Below are 20,277 nucleotides of genomic sequence, written 5' to 3' on the forward strand. Positions count from 1 at the left end.
AGTCCCCCATTAGCTCCCCCCCACTCCCAGCGCCTCCTGCCAATCAGCACCTCCGCGTCCCTCCTCACACCTCCCAATAAGCTGTTTCGTGGCATGCAGGAGGCTCGGGGGGGGGGGGAAGGGCAGGAAGGGGTGGAGTGGCGGCAGAGCCAGGGGTTGAGCAGTGAGAACCCCCCGGCACATTGGAAAGTTGGTGCCTGTAGCTCCAGCTCCGGAGTCGTTGCCTGTACAAGGAGCCACATATTAACTTCTGAAGAGGCTCATGTAGCTCCAGAGCCACAGGTTGGCTACCCCTGACATAAATGATGCATGTGCAAAAGAACTGGATGGCTTAACGTATTGCTGTCAGACTTGGAAGGATTAGACTTTTGAATGGTAAATGTTGATTTCACTGATGAAAAAATATTTCCATTGGTGATCAAAATTTACAGATAGGCAAAGAAAGAAAAATCATGCTTGAGAACTTATTGGAGATTGATTTAAGGATATATCTTTGTATATTTTGACACGTGATATAACAATTTCTGTTTTATAGGTTGTAAACTTTAAACTTTTTGATGTCATTAAATTGCCTGAGGGGGTCCCTTCCCCACTGTCTGACCCTCCCTATAATTTCTTGCACCTGTGAAAATAAAATCCATAAAAATAGAAAAAAATGCCTAAACAAACATGAATATTACCTGTTGAAGTTATTTTTGTTTTTAAATCGAGTTCTGCCAAGCCTACTAATGGACTATTTTACTGAGTGTTCTCACTTACCAGTGTGAATCCAGACCAGGATGGTAATTGTATGTTGAAAGGTGTTAATAGCGTTAAGACCTGGTAAAAGTCAATGGATATGCTAAGCACCCTTCCTTCAGGCTAAACAATGGAGCAATTAAATAGCCCTTTGTTTAATGATGGCTGAAACAATAGAAGCAACTGCCCAAGACACAGACATCATGGCAATGCCAAAGTAGAAGCTAAGCCATGTGACACAAGTGGTTTCCTGGCAAGCGATTGCAAATGCAGGGGCTAGGGGTATTTGATTAAGTGTCCTTGTATGTGAAGGAACCAGAAAAGAAGGGAGAAGGCAAGAAGACTACAAAGAAGCAGAGTGAGCGTGGCCTTTGGAAGAAGTCATAGAGATCTTTTGAGAAGAATACTCACTGAAAAGGCAAACTTGGATTTCTGCACTATGACTCCTGATTGTTTTCTACTGTGCTCCAGGAAACAGAACTTTGATGCAATCCTATTTATTTACAAAGATTCTACACAAACAGACACCTGACTCTTCTCATTATTTCTCCTCTAAATGGAAACAACCTAGCAAGGCTCCAAATATTAGCTACCTGCTTGGGCTAACGGGCAATAGTTGTGACTATGAAGTAGACAACAAAATGACCTATGCAAGGGTCCTATGTTTATCCCTGGATATAATAGCAACATATTGAAAATTACAAGAAAAAATAAGTTAAATCTAAATAAGCATGCAAAGTTTTCCTTAGTTTGTTTTAAGATATACATGCAGGCAAATCAGCCTTAATTTACTGTGTTTTGTTTCTTCATTTTAAAAAGTGATATCTAAAGAACAAGAATTCTCAATAAATAGAACAGTTACTTTAAATGATTTTTGTAATGTTAGAATGGTTAGGTCATATATATACAAAGGACCAATACTGAGGGTCTCACAGGTCTCTCATGGAGAAACAGTCCTCCCTGGACCTCTGATTCTGAAATGATCATGCTGCTGCAATACGTGGCGCAGGGTAGCTTTCGACTAGGGCCCCTCTTCTGTAAAGTATTTAAGTATGTACATAATTTTAAGCATGTGAGTTGTCTCATTAAAGTTAGTAAGATTACTCATGCTTCAAGTTACGCATATGTAGGTACATTGCTGAATCACGGCCATCCCTTCTACCATGCTTCCATTGATCCTGCCCCTCTTTCTCTCTCCGTTGCACAAATCTGAGGCTGCAGTAGCTCCTGTGGAGATACATGCACAAGAGAGGTAAAAAGCCCAGTGCCTGGGATAGAGTGAGGGCTCAGTCAGGACCCCCAATATCCAATGCTTTGGGTGGGGGCCTCTGCTGTCCCAATTGCCCTGGGTATTGTTGCCTGCAATGGGATCCCATCCAGAACTGTGGCCGGCCTCCTCTGTGGGGAGGGAGTGCCTCTCATCCCTTCAAGATGTCCTTGGTGGTGGTTCAGCCCCATCCCCAGGCTGGGATTCACAGTCCCCAGCAATCTCAGACTATAATGGATATTGCAGTGAAGAGTGGAGTCTCAGGCTTTGCTTTCAGTGGGAAGGAAAGGAGCTCCAAGGCTTTTGAACAGCACCTCAGTTGCTAGCAAGGGCCCCCTCCCCTTAGGATTTGCATGCTGCTCTTTAGGTGCAGAAGCTTAACAGAATATCTGACCATACTTTTTTTCAAATCTCTCTTTTGTTGCAGGTGAGATCATTTCAGCTCTAAGTGATACAGGACTTCTTAAAAGAACCATTGTTATATTCACAGCAGATCATGGAGAACTTGCTATGGAACATCAGCAGTTTTATAAAATGAGCATGTATGAAGCAAGTTCCCATGTTCCCCTTCTAGTTATGGGGCCAAACATTAAAGCTCATCATCACCTATCAAATGTGGTATCTCTTGTAGATATTTATCCAACTATGCTTGGTAAGTAACTTGATTCTATTTGAAATAACTGAAACTTTGAGATTTGGGTATGAATTGGTGGTGGCAGTAGTAATAGCATTATGTTTAGGGTTCCGTTGTGATGTAGTAACATAATAAAAAACAATGCATGCTCTGAAGAGTTTACAGTCAGATCTAACACAAGATCAACAAGTGGTATAGGTATTAAATAGAGGGATTGGAAGAAGTGGGACAAGGGTAACTGATAGGAATATGTGATCACAAAGACTAATGATATACGCAGTCAGTTTGTTTCAGATACTTACATTTTTTCCTTTTTTTTTAGTCTTAAGATGTAAAGACAAAATAAATGTTATGGATCTCTGTAATACCTACTACTTATTTACTTGACCATTGACTGTAAGCATCACAGTACAAGTGGGTCCTGAGGAGGCATTTCAGGTCAAAGTCAAGGTAGTGGCTTTATTTACTAGTTTGAGGATGATATTCCATTTCTAAAGGGCAGCATGGCAGAAATGTAAAGAAAATTGTGAAAGAAGTGGACACATAGGAAGACTGAGGTGCGCATCATGAACCGAGAGGAAGGCCAGTGGGTAATGCAGTAAAACCACAAGAGTGGCTATGTGAGAGGCATAGAATTATGAAGCTTCTTGAAGATGAGGACAAGAACAGAATTATCAGACACATAGATGAATATGATTTTTTGGGGAAGAATCAACACCTCTTTTGTAAAGGGAAGTCATTCCTCAATCATTTACTAAAATTCTTTGAGGGTGTCAACAATCACATGGATAAAGGTGATCCAGTCAATATAGTGCACTTGGATTTTCAGAAAGCCTTTGATAAGATCTTTCACAAAAGGAAACTAAGTAATCAGGGGATAAGAGAGAAGGTCCTCCCGGATCAGTAATTGGTTAAAAGATAGGAAACAAAGGATAGGGATAAATAGTTTTCACAATGGAGTGTAGTCATTAGCGGGGTTCCCCAAGGATCTGTAGTGGGACGAATGCTATTTGACCTGTTCATCTGGAAAACAGACTGAACAGTAAAGTTTGCAGATACAAAATACTCAAGATAGTTAAGTCCAAAGCTGACTGCCAAGAGTTACAGGGGGATCTCACAAAACTGGACACTAGGCAACAAAGGGCAGATGAATCATAGAAGTATAGGATTGGAAGGGACCTCAATAGATCATCTATTCCAGTCCCCTGCACTCAAGGCAGGACTAAGTATTATATAGACCATCCCTGACAAATGGCTGTCTAACCTGTTCTTAAAAGCTTCTAATGACAAAGATTCCCCAAGCTTCTCAGGCACTTTATTCAAATTCAGTGTTAAGTGCAAAGTAATGCACACTGTAGTTAGGATGACTTTTTTCCTCATACATAATCATGGGTTCTAAAGTATCTGTTACCACTCAAGACCGATCTTGGAGTCATTGCAGATAGTTCTCTGAAAACCTCAGCTGATTGTGCAGCAGTGGTCAAAAAGGCTAACAATGTTAGGAACCATTAGGAAAGAGATAAAAAAATATCATAATGCCACTGTATAAAATCCATGGTGCATCCACACTATGAATATTATGTACAGTTCTGGTTGCCCCATCTCGAAAAGGTTGTAGGGGAACCTGGAAAAGGTTCCACGAAGGGCAGCAAAGATGATCATGGGTATGTTATGGCTTCCGTAGGAGGACAGACTAACAGGATTCAGAATGTTCAGTTTAGAAAGGAGACTATTAGCAGGGGATATGATAGAGGTCTATAAAATCGTGAATGGTGTGGGAGGAGTGAATAGGAAAGTGTTATTTACTCTTTCCAACAATATAAAAACTGCACATTGTTCCCCAAATCCTCCTACTATCCAGAGTCAAAACCTTAAACATGTATAAGTGCACACTGAATCCACAGCTATGTGCTTGCCTGGGGATGTGGGGCAAAGCACATGTTGGACTGTGAGTTACATCTCTACTCACCCATTTTGTAGTGTGGATATAGCAAAAGCAAAAATGGCTGTCAGTGCCATTCCAACAATTCCTGGTACCTGCATGATCTGGCCCTTCTACCTACCCACTTCTTTGTCACCCACTATGTACCAGATGCTATTGCTGGTTTATACACTGTTGCTCGGCATTTAACCCTTCATTTCCATGCAACCTGCTTGTTTCTGCACAGCTCAACTGTGCCTAATAGGAAGAGGCACATCATCAGCATTGCGCTGTTTGTTGGCTGCAGGAGCACTCCAGGGTTCTGGTTAACCTCTAGTGTGAGTACAGCAAGCGTTATGAGTTTGGGAGGAGTATCCAGAACTTCCACGTATGAGAGCATCATGAAGAAGCTGGCAGAGAGGGGCTTAGCCGGACTGGTATGCGGCACAGGGAGTGCATCAAGCCTTAAAGCTGAGGATGGCAACAGCAGGTCCAGCAACTCCCTATCTATATGCCCTTTCTACATGGAGTTGGACCGGGTGCTTGTCACTGCCCTGAGCACAGAGCCCACCGTCCTTCTTGACATACTTTTGAATGCAGACCATCTTATGTTCAGACCCCAAAGCAAGGGAGGTAAAAGAACTCTGGGGATGGCACTGGCCAGCATCACAATGAACTCCCATAAACAGACTGTGGAGCAGAAAGCTTAGGATCAGTCCACGTGGCTGGCTGGACTTGTGGGTGTTGTGGGTGAATTTTCAGAGGATCTCTTCTGAGATGGGCCCAGGGAACAGTCCGGAGAGGAAGCAGTGCGGGACCAGGAATTGGATCCATAGTCTGGTAAGTGCAACCAATCATCTTTATTATTACCATGCGGGAAATTGTAGCATAAGAGTGGGATTTCTGGATTATGAACAATAAAATAATTGTTATGGAGGATAGTACATAGGATGGGTTTTAGCTTTGGGTGAAGTAAAAGCCACCCCTCTTTCTCCGCATCATGTGTGATCTGAAGTAACCCTAAGTATTGCCAGGGTGGGAGGGTGATTTAAACATATCTAATGATTCTTAACTATTTTTTTAAAAGAATAATAGCAAATTATGAACAGTAACAGGCTTAGCATGATTATGTATCTTTGCATATACCACTGTCTGCAACTGAATCACCCCAGTAGCATTAAAGCATTGTCCCAGACAGTATGGATTATAAATCCCACTGGTTGCATTAAGTAGTAAAGTCCCTTGTGGGCTTCAGTGCTTGGCCGTCTGGTTCTGTCCATTCACAGCACACTGTCTGGGCTGGGGTTGGGAGTGAATATCAGTTCTGCTCTTTGGAACTCTTTGCATCCTACTTCAGCATCCTGTTAATACTCGCCTGAATTTTCTCCCACTCCTGGAAGATGCTTGATAATTTTTCATACAGGAGAAATTCAAGCAGGTTTGTAAAATTCCTGGGTAGGGCAAACTTCCAGTGGCTGCCTACGTAACTAACCAACCCTCTCCATGCTTTGATATGTTTTTCAATCACCAGGCAACCACAAAAATCTCCCTTGCTTAGATAGATGGGTTTCTGCATGCAGCCTGCAAAATTGTTTGTCCTTCCAAATAATAATATCCTCCAAGGCTTTCCTGGCCTGAAATAATATTGAAATTAATACTGATAACAGAGCCCTAGCCCCCACAACCACCTCCTGACTTTTTTGTAAAATAACAGTTAAATCTGAAATTCTTACCATGGTTTGTCTTTTGTCTGGGGATGTTGCTAGAAGAAGCTTCTTGATACATCAGTATATGAAGATGCTGAAATAAAAGTATACCAGGTTGATAACGGTTTTAAACCTTGGCCTCATTTTCATGCAAAACATAAAGTGGGAAGGATTCTTTCCTTTCTCCCAGCCCTCCGCCTCTCTTGAAAAAAGTAATAAGCTCTTTCATTTTCTTGACAGGCATTTCCACATCAGCTTGCAAGACCTCCTGTTCGATGGTAAGGCCCTGTTTGCGGAACAGATGGGCATTAAATTGCATGGCCTGAAAGATACCCGCACAGTGCTAAGACACTTGGCTCTACGTCCTGGCTCCAGGCAGGACCAAGTTTAAACCTCAGCAGGCTCCCACCCAGGCCAGCCACTCTAAATGTGAGCCCCCCCTTACAAAAGTCATGGGGCTATAAGAGAGCCCGCAGAGGCAGTCCTGGTCTGCCCCCCAGCCTGGGTCCTCCGAGGGTAAACAGGTGGGGGAAATGTCAGTTCTGACAGGATGCCAGAGGACAACTTACCAATTAATATCAGGGGTCCACCCGCAATAAACCTTCCCTTCTCCAACCGGTTGTGTGCTTATCTCATGGAGTGGTCATGACTGACTTCGGACCATTGGGTCCTCAACACCATCTCCCGGGGCTACACCTTCCAATTTACCTCTGCCCCGCCCAACCACCCTCCATGCCATTGCTCCTGGGCGACCACTCTCATGAGGCCCTGCTCAGGCAGGAGATGGGGCGGCTCCTTGGCTTAGGAGCGGTGGAAGAGGTGCCAGCAGAGTTCAAATACAAGGAGTACTATTCCCGCTATTTCCTTATCCCGAAGGCCAAAGGGGGTCTCAAACCCATCCTGGACCTGCAAGGCCTGAACCAGTACATGGTAAAGCTCAAGTTTCGCATGGTCCCTCTAGCCTCCATCATCTCCTCCCTGGATCCCGGGGACTGGTACGCCACCCTCAATCTGCAGGACGCATACTTCCACATTCATATATTCAAGGGGCACAAGCACTTCCTCTGTTTCACGGTTGGGCAGGAGCACTACCAATTTATGGTCCTCCTGTTTGGTCTGTCCACTGCTCCCAGGGTATTCACAAAGTGCATGTTTGTGGTGTTTGGATGACTGGCTGGTCAAGGGCAGCTCCCGGTTGCAGGTGCGGAATCACGTGGTGCTTCTGTCCATGTGCACCACACTGGGCCCGTTGGTGAACGACACCAAGTCCACGTTAGACCCGGTACAGCACATAGAGTTTATCGGGACAATCCTGGACGTGACATCGGCCAAGGCCTCCCTCCCACCAGACAGATTCAAGACCCTGAAAGGGCTCATCGACACAGTCACAAGGTTCCCCGTGACCACAGCCAGAGCATGCCTCCAGTTACTGGGTCACATGTCGGCGTGCACATATGTGGTTTGTCACACCAGACTCAGGATGAGGCCCCTCCAGCTCTGGTTGGCCTCGGTGTTCTCCCAGGCCAGAAACAGGATGGACAAAGTCCTCACTGTGCCTGAGCTGGTGATCACCTCCCTACAATGGTGGTCCTCCCCGGGGAGCATGCTTCACGGGGTCCCATTCAGGGGCAGGCCCCCTTCAGTGGAGCTGGTGTCCAATGCATCAGACCTGGGGTGGGGAGCCCATATGGGAGACATTCAGACCCAAGGTCTGTGATCTGCACAGGACCTTGCCCTGCATATAAACATCAAGGAACTCAGGGTGGTCCATCTGTTGTGCGTGGCCTTCCACTCCCACCTGGAGGGCAGAGTGGTCAGGTTTATCACAGATAACATGGCCTCAGTGTTTTACATCAGGCAAGGCGGGGCCGCTCCTCTGCCCGGAAGCACTCAGGCTGTGGGACTGTGGGACACGACATTTGCCTACAGACCACCTACCAGGCACCTGGAACTCACAAGCGGATCACCTGAGCCAAGACTTCTCCTCTCAGCACGAGTGGTCTCTACACCCAGAGGTAGTGCACAGGCTTTTTGAAGAGTGGGGAACTCCCCAGGTGGATCTGTTGGCGACTTGGCAGAACCACTGGTGTCCCTGATTCTGCTCCGGAGGGGTTGGGAGTGGACACCATCTCTGATGCCTTCCTCCTATCCTGGTTGGGCCAGCTTCTCTATGCCTTTCCCTCCATCCTGCTGATTGGCAAGGTCCTAGAAAAGATAAAAATGGACAGGGCCCGGATCCTCCTGATTGCCCTGGTGTGGCCCAGGCAACATTGGTACGGGACCCTCAAGAGCCTGGCAGTCGCCCCACCATGGCTGTTGCCATCCTGCCTGGACCTGCTCTTCCAGGACCAGGGCCACCTCCTTCACCCCAGCCTAACAGCACTCCACATCATAACATGACTGCTCAGTGGTTAGGCCAGGAGGAAAGGACGTGCTCAGAAGATGTTCAGCGCGTCCTCTTGGAAAGCAGGTGACCCTCCACGTGTCAAGCCTACTTGGCAAAGTGGTCTCGGTTTTCCTGGTGGGCAGCTGAGCGGGGCGTTTTACTCGTGGCTGCCCCAATCCAGATCTTCCGTTCACACAATCATCTCACATTATGCGATCATCTCCCAGAAGATGCCGGGTCTGGCAGGGCTGTACTCCATCCTGAGAGTCTGTGAACTCCTACCCACCTCCAACAGATATAGCTTGGAATCACTTATTGTGGAATACACATGAGCAATCACTCGAAGAAGAAAAGACAGTTGACACAATCATCTCGCATTATGCGATCATCTCCCAGGGAAGATGCTGGGTTTGGCACTATTTAAGTCACAAAGAGACTAGAAGTTGTCTGGGCAACAAAGTGGATCCTGGCTTGCTTCTGCTACAGACCCTACCATCTGCTGCCTCACTTCTGGCATAATCTGCACCTCCTGACTTCAACTCTACCCTGTTCCCGGCTCCTCCCCTCGGCCTCATTCCGGTCCCTCAACCTTATTGCCCTGGTTTCTGACTGCTCCAGCTCTGACCTTATTCAGCTTTTTGGCTTCTGACTTAGTACTGACCCTTGGGTTCAGTTCTTGTTTCCAGTCTGACCCCAGTTCTAATGCTAGGCTATGGCTCTATAGCTTCAGACTTTCAACTTTGACACCTGGCTCTGGATCTGCCTCCTGGTCTCTGGTTTCTGAACACTGCACCAACCACCAAACCAGATCACCCATGTCCTGGGCACCAGTCTTCCACAGACCCTGACATACTGGATCAAGCAGAGAGGTTAGAGGAGAGCAGATGAGACCTCAGTGTTGAGTGATCAGCCGTCTTGGTGAGTGGGAGAGTCTATTTAGCTTTGAAGGTCAGACTTGACAGATGATGAAGCTGGTAGGATGAAAATGGTACATGGTTACAAGATAGAGAGCCAGGTATCAAAATCAGAGAGGAAAGTGGATGGGGAAGAGTGGGATGGACTCTGACAGCAATGTTGAGAGGAGAAAGAAGAGTCAGAATGTTGTCGAAGGGAGAAGTGAAAAGGGATAGGAGGAAAAGGGTAGAACTGGCAAAGTTGTTGAGAGAGAAGAGAAAAGAAAGAACACTAAGAAAAAAAGATGTCCTTTCTCTTCTGTTCTGCCACTTCACTTCTCATATGTCCTCCTATCCCTCTGCCCTCAATATATTTCTCTCCTCTCATCTCATTTTTTTGTCACCTTTTCTCCTCTACCCATTGTTATCTTTTTCTTAATGAATTGCATATGTATTAAAAGTGCTGAACTGCGAACATTGGAAAGTGATTATGTCCAAAGAACAGGTACAGCAACAAACAACAGAAGCACAGTGCAAACACACCAAAATTTCCCTTTTAATTTGTCTCCGAAGAGACCCCATTCATTGTCAAGAGGATAGGTCAGTTTTTATGCTAAATGAAGCCTAGGACTCTTTATAGTGCTAATTGTAATAGTGATTTTTGTGATCTGAACTGTTATACTGTAGATACAGAGTGAGACCACCAACACATTTCCTCACCAAACAGCCATCAGATGGTAATGATATTTAGTCAATTCTTAATAGAGACTGAAGTCTCTCCATCCTATGACCAGTCCCCTCTGTCATCCATTTCTGTGATATGGTGCTTTTTTTAACATAGGAACCTGTTCAACAGGGATTAGACTAAGACCACAAAGACCTTCAAAACAGCCTTCAAATTATAACTTTTCAGTCACTTTCACCTTGATTCAAATTCTAACTTGAGACTGTGGAGGAATTGACTCACTGCTGGCATGTCCCCTCATGGCTAGACATGGTATAGTTGATCTGTCATATAGTGATGCCCTGCCAATGGCTGCACCAGTCCTGCGGTGGTCTCTCTCGCAACTCAGCCCTGTGGCCAGGTCACACTTTAGTCTTGCTCCTTCTAGGTAACAGAATAACGAACAGTCCAATGTCCACACAAAGATCGTTGGCCCTGATTCTTGGCCCCTCACATTGTTCTCTCAAGGGTCCTCACATTGTTCTCTCAAGGCTCTCCATCATCCCTGACCTCTACTCAAGGCCTTCATGCCATCTTTCCTAGTGTCTGGTTTGAAAACTCACAGTGCTGGGCTCCAGTCCAGAGTCCCTACATCTGCAGTCAAGGTCTACTCCCAGACTTCTGCTGCTTCCTCCCTACACTTCTTGCCACAGACTCTTTTTCAGGGCATCTCCCGACAACCTCTCTAGATTCATCTCCAACAAACTCTCAAACAGAGCACCAATTTAAGTCAACTTCTGCCCTCCTTGAGCTTGATCTGTCACCCCTCTTATGTTTCCCTTATCAGTGCCTCACTGAGTGCATCCTAGGAAATCCCAATCCTGCCCTTTTATCAGGGCTCACCACTGGAGCTTGCTCCTCCATGTCACTTCTGGCCTCCATGTCACTTCTGGCCTCCTATCAGACTTCCCTATTCTAGAAAGGGTCCCAGGACCAACTTTCCCCCTGGTCTTCCTACTTTACCTTGCCAGACTCTCCACTCACTAGTCCTAGAGAATGACTGCAGAGTTTCTGTCTGCAGCCCCCTTCTTGTCTGTATTTCCTTTGTTTGTAGTCATCTCTCAACTCCTTTCCTAGCTGGACTTCAGACATATTTAGGCCTGGTCCCTGATCCAGATAGAGCCTGATGGCTTAATAGTCTCCTCGGGCCAACATTAGTCCTTTCAGAGCCAGGATAGGATATATACCATCTTATGGACCGGATGTAAATCCAGATTTGATCCCAACAATATATTAACAGATTTTAAATCACTCTCTTCTTGGTTGTCTGTCATTCCCTCCAAATAATTTATTGATCCAAGTGTTTTAAAATCCTTCCTTTTCAGTCTCTCTTCTTGAAGTCTGTATTTTTAAAGCCATCTCCTTCCTGTTCTCTCACTCTTCTTCTGTTCTGCCAATTCTTCCTTCCTGTAATCAGTATGTCAAAAATAGAAACATAAATCAAGTAGAATTAAATTATTCAGGTGACTAAGAAAAAAAAGGAAGAAGCATCTCAGTCATCTTTTAACCTTTCCTTTCTGGCAAGTGATGAAACAACCAGTGCGTCTTTGGCCATTACAAATGTAATTGCTTTGGCTTATATGGTCACCAGGAAATAGTCTCTCTTCTCAAGAAACCATCTTATTGAAATACTTTGTTTTCGGAGAAACTGGAGATTCACTCATTGCCTATCTGACTGATTTGAGGATAAATTGCAGCGGGTGCAAAGGGTCGTGAGTGACCCTGGCAGGTAGGGTTAATTTCTCTAAGATTGCAACTCTTATTCCATATCCTTTAACAGGGTGGGACATGCCCTTCCCTCCAGGTGGCCTCAGCTTTGCTGGTCAGCATGGAGGTGGTTTGGGCGGCATGGCTCCCTCAGCCCCATTAGGGAGGCTACAGCTATTGAAGATGTTAGCCTTGAACACTCCTTGTGTAAGAGACCAGGGCTTATATCCCTTGTGCACCCATTTAGGGCTGGGCATAGTCTGGCCCAAAGACGGTAGTTTACTGGTTTACATAAGATACTACTTTTCTTCCTACAGCTAAGTCAAATACTGCCTCCATGAAGCCACCTGTTCACCATAGCAGGATGCAGATCTATAGACTGATGCATAGCCTACAGAAGCAATTTAACAAAGCTAGGAGAGGAGAAGAAAGATATTAGATGCTACTGAGAAAAAAAAGTCACCAGGATGGGCTATATACATACAGTAGGTGCCATTAGCAAATGAAGTGACTACTCTATGTACCTGCAATAACCTATGCATAAAACAGGAGATAACACACTACTGCAGGCCACTGTGAAATCGAAAACACAGAGTTATTAATGACACATAGTATACTGTGTTTGGAGGTATGATAAAAATAGTACTACATTCTTAATAGACACTTTGGTGTTTAGATAGCATGGGTGATATTCTGTACTGTGCCTCCTAGAGTATCAATGCATCTTTGCGCACTCCTAATCTAGCCCTGCTCTGGGGGCTAGAGAGTCCCCTAGTATAATGTAGCTCTTGGGGGGCAGCCTGAGTTATGGCAGCCTATCTGGACTGCACCCTGCCCAGAATCTCTTTTGCACCATGTGCTGTTGTGTTGTTCCCCAGGGTTATGACTCTGAGGCACCTCATTACCACTTGCCCTTAGTGTGAAACAGTCTTGTCTGTGCCTGCTGAAACCAGCAGCCTCTGTCAGCACAAGCACTGACTTCCAGGTCTCTGCAAGCTACTCTCTCTGTGCAGGGAGTGATAGACACACACCAACCACTTAGTTTCAGAGCGCTTCTTGCAGTATCAAGGCCCTTAATCCACTGAACACTCACTCACAGAATTACCAGGCTCGCAGCTCCCAAAGGAACAGTACACATTGTAACCAGGACCGGTGCAAGGATGTTTCGCGCCCTAGGCAAAACTTCCACCTTGCACCCTCCCCCCACACCGTGCCCCTGCCCTGAGGGCCCCCCCCCACAGCAGCTCCCCCCTCCGTCTTGAGGCGCCCCCCCTTGCAGCAGCTCCCCACCCCGGCTCACCCCTGCTCCATGCACGAGCACCCTGAGCACGCTCACCCCTGCCTCGCCTCCTCCCCGAGCACTGCTTCACTTCTCCTGCCTCCCAGGCTTGTGGCACCAATCAGCTTAGGCGCAGCAAGCCTGGGAGGCAGGAGAAATGAAGTGGCCACGGTGTGCTCGGGGAGGAGGCAGGGCAGGGGTGAGCCTCCCCCGCGCTCCCCTGCCCAGCTCCCTCCGCCTAAATGCTGGAGGTGGCTGAAGATCCAGCCACCAAAGATCCGGCCACCGTGTTCGCTGCTGAAGAAAATGGTACCCCTCAAATGCCAGCACCGTAGGCAACCGCCTAGGTCACCTAAATGATTGCACCGGCCCTGCTTGTAACATGCAACCCAGGATGACAGCACTTATATTTATAGTAAAAACAAGAATAAGTTTATCTATTATAAAAAAAAAAATAGAGATTTAAGTGATAGTGAGTAAGAGTATTAGAAACAAATAACATATTAAACAAACTGTAATACCCTTTGTAGAGGCTAAACTAACAGGTTAATTTCTTGTCTAAAGTTGCTCGTCTCACCCAAGTTCTCCCCAGTGTTTTCAACCAAATCTGGTTTAGACCCTTTTTCATGAAGCAAAACTGCTGTCCTTTTTCTTCCTCAATAAATTGTGCCCAGGCGCCTCCTTTGTACCTACCAAAATACACAGGCAAATGTTTGAAGAACACCTCTAGATAAGGTTCTTCCACTCCCATTTTTTCTCTTCCTGTTAGTTTATTTCTCAAATCCCCACAATTCTTCATTTATATTCGGTTCAGACTGATGATAGGAAACCCACTATGAACCAGACAATACTTAATTTACATGTAAACAGATCGATAAACATCTCCTCTCTGACAGGAAGCCTGTTTTTCACCATTGCTGGTGACCAGTCCCTAGCTACAGACTTTGACATTTTCTATATATATATGTGTACACACACACCTCCTTACAAGTATCTGTACATGCATTTCACACTGATACTGAGTGACATAGACTTTTATTCAAGACCTTGTCTGACACTGTGTTGCTGAGCTATAATGTAAATACCAGAGGGAGGAGATTCCTGTGCCCCTTGTCAGTTGGCACTAAGAAGTTCCTGAGTCAAATCTGTGGCCCTGTCCTTGGCAGACCCCTTCGGCTTCCCACCCCACTCCCAACATTGGATTGCAAGGAAATGGGTGACCCTGGGCGAGTCACTTCAACTGTCTGTGCCTCTGTTTTGTCATCTGTAAAATGGGAGTAGTGATCCTGACCCTTTGTAAAGCATTTAATCTGCTGAAAAGCGCTATATAAAAGCTAAATAATAATAATGCAGTGCCTTGGCCAGGTAAATCCTCCCCCAATCCCATATGGAGCTTTAGGGCCCTTTTACATTGCTCTGGTCTTTTCATATGGCATAAAGGGTCCAGAGTGTTGGTGGATCTCACCTCAGACATACAAAGACAAAAGAGCACGACATGAACTGCAACGTGGGCCCACTAAGGTGGAATTCACATTGATGTGACAACCGTATCTTAGAATTTCCTTGCTTTGTGGTTTTATGCCTCAATAATGTTCTTTTTAGCAAACCTCTGTGTTTCTGTTTCCTATCAGGAAGCATAATTAGAGGGCATACTTTAACACAGTAGTATGGTCGCTGTTCAGATAACTAATAATTTAGTGGTTTGATATAATGTTAATGATCATTATAGAGTTTATTAAAAGAAGGCGTAACTATGTTTATATCTTTGTTCAGATATAGCTAGAATTCCTGTCCCGCAGAATCTCAGTGGATATTCCTTGATGCCATTGTTGGCTGAAATGGCAGAAGATGAAGTCTCATCCAGAAGGCTGCATCCCACATGGATCCTGAGTGAATTTCATGGATGTAATGCAAATTCTTCCACCTATATGCTTCGAACTGACAAATGGAAATATATAGCATATTCAGATGGGCATTCCGTACCTCCTCAGCTCTTTGGTATACTAATCACGTTTCTTCACTAAGTATTTTTAATGGTTCTGTTTTTACCAAATCATATCTTGGCAAATTGTGCTTAACTGGTTTTTGTTTGTTACAGATCTGTCTGCTGATCCAGATGAACTGACAAACATAGCCACAACATTTCCAGAAGTCACATATTCCTTGGACAAAAAGCTTCGCTCCATAGTAAACTATCCAAGAATCTCTGCCTCTGTGCACAAGTACAACAAGAAGCAATTTATCAACTGGAAACAAAGTTTGGGACAGAATTATTCCAATATTATAGCTAATCTCAGATGGCATCAGGACTGGTTAAAAGAACCAAGAAAGTATAAAGATGCAATTCACAGGTGGCTCCAAATGAACACTAATTAATAAAGTAACTGCAACAGGGATTATTGACTGTCATTATAGTAACAATTTCTATTAAATGAGCACAATGAACACACTCAGGAAATGAATATATGCAGTTGTAATTGCAACACTATATAATTCATAACATCACAATTTGTTTGCTAATTTAAGATAGCAATCCATGAAAATAAAGCTCACACAAGCTTTTATATCCTTGTTAGCAAGTTAAATGTGTTTGTTTTATAACTGACCATGATACCAAACCTAGCTCCTATCATGTAAAATTTCATATGTGTAGGCGTTAATCAGCTTTTAAGGATACATGGGAAGGAAAGTGTATTTGTGTGTGTGTGTGTATATATATATATATATTGCTTTGTATAAAATATTGTGTATTAATAAAATACAGACTGTATTAGCCAATTAATATTTAAGCAACAAAATTCAAAGGAGATTTTGCATGCATAAGGACTAATTCAAAACTGAATAAAGACCTCAGGATTCGATCCAGTGGGATACAGATTATAGTGAAATATTCTAGCACCCAGATAGATTTTAAAATAATAATGAAAAAGATTCTCTGACCCCACCCTCCCACACCCACATCAGAAAGGATGTAGAGCATCCAAAAAGGGCAATAACTAGTGTTAGTCTGAACAAAAATTCTGAGGCTATGGTAGGTACCGGAATAGACAACTAACTAACTCACTCTCTCTAAATATGTGTGTATATATATACACACACAGGCATATAAAAATTAGAGACCTGTGGTTCTCTTTCCTCTCCTAATGAACTTTGATGGACAGTTTTCAACATCTGTTTCTGGGGCCTGCTATCCAGAACTCAACAGTATGCAAACTTTGCATATAACTCACAGAGCAACAAATAGGCAAATATAAACACCAATTTTTCGCCATATGTGACAGGAAACTACAAAGCATGAAGACCAATGCTTGTGAGTAGACCTATTCATTAATCATCAACTGTATGCTGTGCACTGAATAAAATAGACATAGTCTGCCAGGAAATCTTACAGTCTAAGGTACCAATTCTCCATGCAAGTGGACACTTACACCTATATGCATCTGAATGCAGAATCCGTGATTAAAAGATAAAAGGAAGGAGATGTGCTGCAATGGGAATCCCAAAGAAAAGATTAACTTTGAAAATATCAATATTTTTAAATCACTTCTAGTAGACCTTACAGAAAATCATTCTTACAAAGAAATGGAGCGTAGGTAGGAAAATTGACTGGCAGCTATAACCTACTCTGTTTTTTTAATGAAATACATAATTACAGGAGCATTTCAATGTGCAGCTTAGTCTTTAAGCTAATGTACATGCAGCTGCTATAGTAACTGCTCACGATCACATTATGCCTCATTTTTAAGAGCTCTCGAATAGGAATCCCTAATAAATATTTCAACAGTAAAATTAAACTGGCAAAGATAAACGTGAAAATACCATCTGCTTTCTGAGATTAAACATTGTACACCTATTGAGTAACTGAATCGATAGACTGATTTACTAGATGTTTTAAATGTGATATTTTAAACTGTAGTGTATCATGGTTTTGCTCCCCTAATACATTAAAGCAGATCTTACACATACCATTAGTATTTCCTCAGTTTTTATTCTGAATCAAAGGTTATACATTAATAGTGCAAATGAATCTCTGAGCAGTGCAGTGTAAGTTACAATTCTTGTTAAAAATAAGTACAAGGTTCACATAGTAATAAAATCACTGTCAGCAAAACTGAAAAATAGAAAAGGGATCAGATCTGAGGAATATATTGGAAACTGAGTATACGACTTGAGAAAAATATTCACACATGAATGTCTAGGACTGCTCAAGACTTGAAGAGCGAAGGGAATTACAGTGTTCAAAGATCTGGAAGAGGGCAGGATACTGTACAGTACATTCCAAAATAAGAATGATTACAAGCCTTTATTCCAGTGTATCTCATTATGTATCATTTAAAGAAATTATATAGAAGGGAAAATTATGTAGTCTGAAGACTTTGTGGACACAGTAGTACCTTTCAAAGCTGGTGAGCCTGCTTCAAAATGTAGTTGTGAGTAGGTGTTCTGCTCACAGAGGGGGCCAGTCTGTGGCACATCGTGTGCTACGTGAGGGAATATGGCAACCCGTTTACTCCCTTGTACCAGCTTCCTGGATCATAGGTAGCAGCACAGAGGAGCCTTTGCAGGGCTGTCTCATCTCCATGTCATTGAGCAGGACAGGGCTAAACAGGAGAGGGACAAAAGGTTGGGGTAATGACTACCAATCCTCAGTGTGCTGGCTACCATAGGCCTAATACTAGGTACTTCCTCTGTGGATGAAGGGAAAACTAGGAGGCAGACTGTGACTGAGAGTCATCATGGGTCTGTTGGGTTATTCCTGGGACAGCATAACCATGCACTGCCCCTTCACTGTGGCAAACTCACAAATGGGTCCAAAAAAATTAATACAGTTGAGCAACTTGCACTCTCTTGCCATCCTAGTGCCCAACATCCTGATTTTCTTGTTTCTTTGTTAAAGAATCAAGGGCCAAGCAGTTTTAAGAAGGAATAAACATGTCTAGGGGGGAAAATAGTGTTAAATGAGTAAGGACAGAAATTAGGATAAAAAGGAAGGAAGATCAAGGGGAACAGATAAATAAATGAGTACCTTAATCTTACAACAATAATCAGACCCTCCCTAAAATAATCATATTCCTTCTAGTAACTAATTATAATCAATATCCCTCAAAAATCATATAAAGGCAATGGGGGTACACGCCCAGTGTCTACCCACCAGTCTCAGGCAGATGGAATGTACACACTGCCCTATGGATTGGAGCACTTTTGGAATGACCAAAAGGAGGTGAATTTGAAGTCACAGGGAAGTTGCAGGTCTGACCTTTGTTGGGAGCACTGTGGTGCTGACAAACCGTTTCTGCTACATGTAAGCCTTTGCTTGGCTCTGTATACACAGACCAGCTCTTAACTCACCCCAGGGGCCTTTATTAACTAGTTTTGAGACATGCACAGATTACTCACAATGGTGGCATCTCATTGTGAGGCAGGCACATCACTCATTGGGTTGAGCAAGTCCTTATGTTAATCAATTCTTAGTCTTCCTTCAGCTTCCAGTACAAGGGAGGCTAGAATCTCCTCTCCCTCTGAACAGGGACTTGGGTTGTCTCTCTACCCAAGGCTTTCAGTAGCCAATTGATTTCAGGAACAGGTAGTTGAGATGGGGGACACTCCCTAAGAAGCTGGAGGCTTTTGGTCAACTGGTTCATTTGAAGAAGAGGCAAATTGAGTTCTCTCTCCAACTCTGTAGAGAGCAACTGAGGGGCTGATTCTCCTGTTACTGGAAGCTGACCCCTCAGCACCAGCTCTCTTGTTTTAAACATTGTGCCTTTCTGGTCAGTACAGACTTTTCAGGGCCTGCGTTTGCTTATCCTGGCTTGTCCATCTGTCCTTTGACCCAGTAACATCTCTTCTTTCAAGCCTCTCAAGGATAAGACAGCAGTCCAAAGAGTGAATCAAAAGAAATTATATGCAGCAGAGCTACAATTTTGTGTTTTTCTCTATGAAAAAAGAAGTTAAACACACAAAAAAAGACCACCACCAATCTTGGGTTTAATGTCTTGTAATCTCTACATTTGTATGTTATCAACCAAGTGCTATGGAAAAAAAAATCCCAGAACACTTTGTTATTTGCAAGTAGGGTGGCTTCCTTCACCACATACTTATTCTAAAACTAAGGTTAGCTAGCTCTTTTGGTGAGAGGGTTAGCTCAGTGGTTTGAGCATTGGCCTACTAAACCCAGGATTGTGAGTTTGATCACTGATGGGGCAAAAATTTGTCTGGGGATTGGTCCCCCTTTCAGCAGGGGTTAGACTAGTCCTTCCAACCCTGATATTCAATTATACTTTTCTTGTAATTTTTTAAGAAATCAAAGTATTTGTTAAAACAAAACAAAACAAAAAAACAAATATGTTGGCTTCCATAAATAAATTATTTAATCTCCTTTGGGTATGAGCCTTCTTTCTGAAGCACTGGGAGGAGAAAAGGGAAGCACTTTAGTACTCCCTCTCTCCTTACATTAGATACCCAGCATAAACTCTGCTTGTACAAAGTTAAACCAATTTAACTTCAAAATTGGTTACTTTAATAGCGTTAGTTTTATAACCATGTACACCATTTTCACATCAATGTTAAACATCCACACTACTATTCTTGCAGTCCAAGTCAAATTAACTTTGCAACACATGGAATTTAAGGAAAAAGTAAAGGACAAATTCTGTTCTTGGATCCACAGGCCTATAAGTCCATCAGGTGAACATAAAAAACAAACATATTGGCTAAGACTAATGGTCCATCCAGCCAGTATTCCTATCTCCTGACACTGGCTGGTGCCAGATGCTTCAGAGAGAATTAATAGAACAAGGTAATTTATCAAATGATTCATCCCCTGTCATCCGGTCCCTGCTTCTGGTAGTCAGAAGTTTAGGGCCATCCCAGAGCATGAGGTTGCATCCCTGACCATCTTGCTAATAGCCATTGATGGACTGTCATAAACAGATAGCTAAGGGTTAATGTTTCTTTTACCTGTAAAGGGTTAACAAAGGGAACCAAACACCTGACCAGAGGACCAATCAGGAAACCGGATTTTT

The 20,277-nt window shown here is 43.7% G+C and overlaps 1 protein-coding gene across 2 annotated transcripts in view; it reads left to right on the forward strand.

Moving 5' to 3' along the window:
• ARSK (arylsulfatase family member K) overlaps positions 1-15,819 on the forward strand; it is a 44,075-nt gene extending 28,256 nt beyond the window's left edge. For both annotated transcript variants that reach the window (XM_032798707.2, XM_032798708.2), the window contains 3 exons: positions 2,433-2,657; positions 15,029-15,253; positions 15,354-15,819. In XM_032798707.2, the coding sequence (XP_032654598.2) occupies positions 2,433-2,657; positions 15,029-15,253; positions 15,354-15,631 (728 nt within the window). In that variant the 3' untranslated portion in view covers positions 15,632-15,819. The remainder of the gene's footprint in view (positions 1-2,432; positions 2,658-15,028; positions 15,254-15,353) is intronic.
• Positions 15,820-20,277: the final 4,458 nt, after the last annotated feature.

This window comes from Chelonoidis abingdonii, chromosome 6, assembly GCF_003597395.2.
Source record: "Chelonoidis abingdonii isolate Lonesome George chromosome 6, CheloAbing_2.0, whole genome shotgun sequence".
Taxonomy (NCBI): domain Eukaryota; kingdom Metazoa; phylum Chordata; order Testudines; family Testudinidae; genus Chelonoidis; species Chelonoidis abingdonii.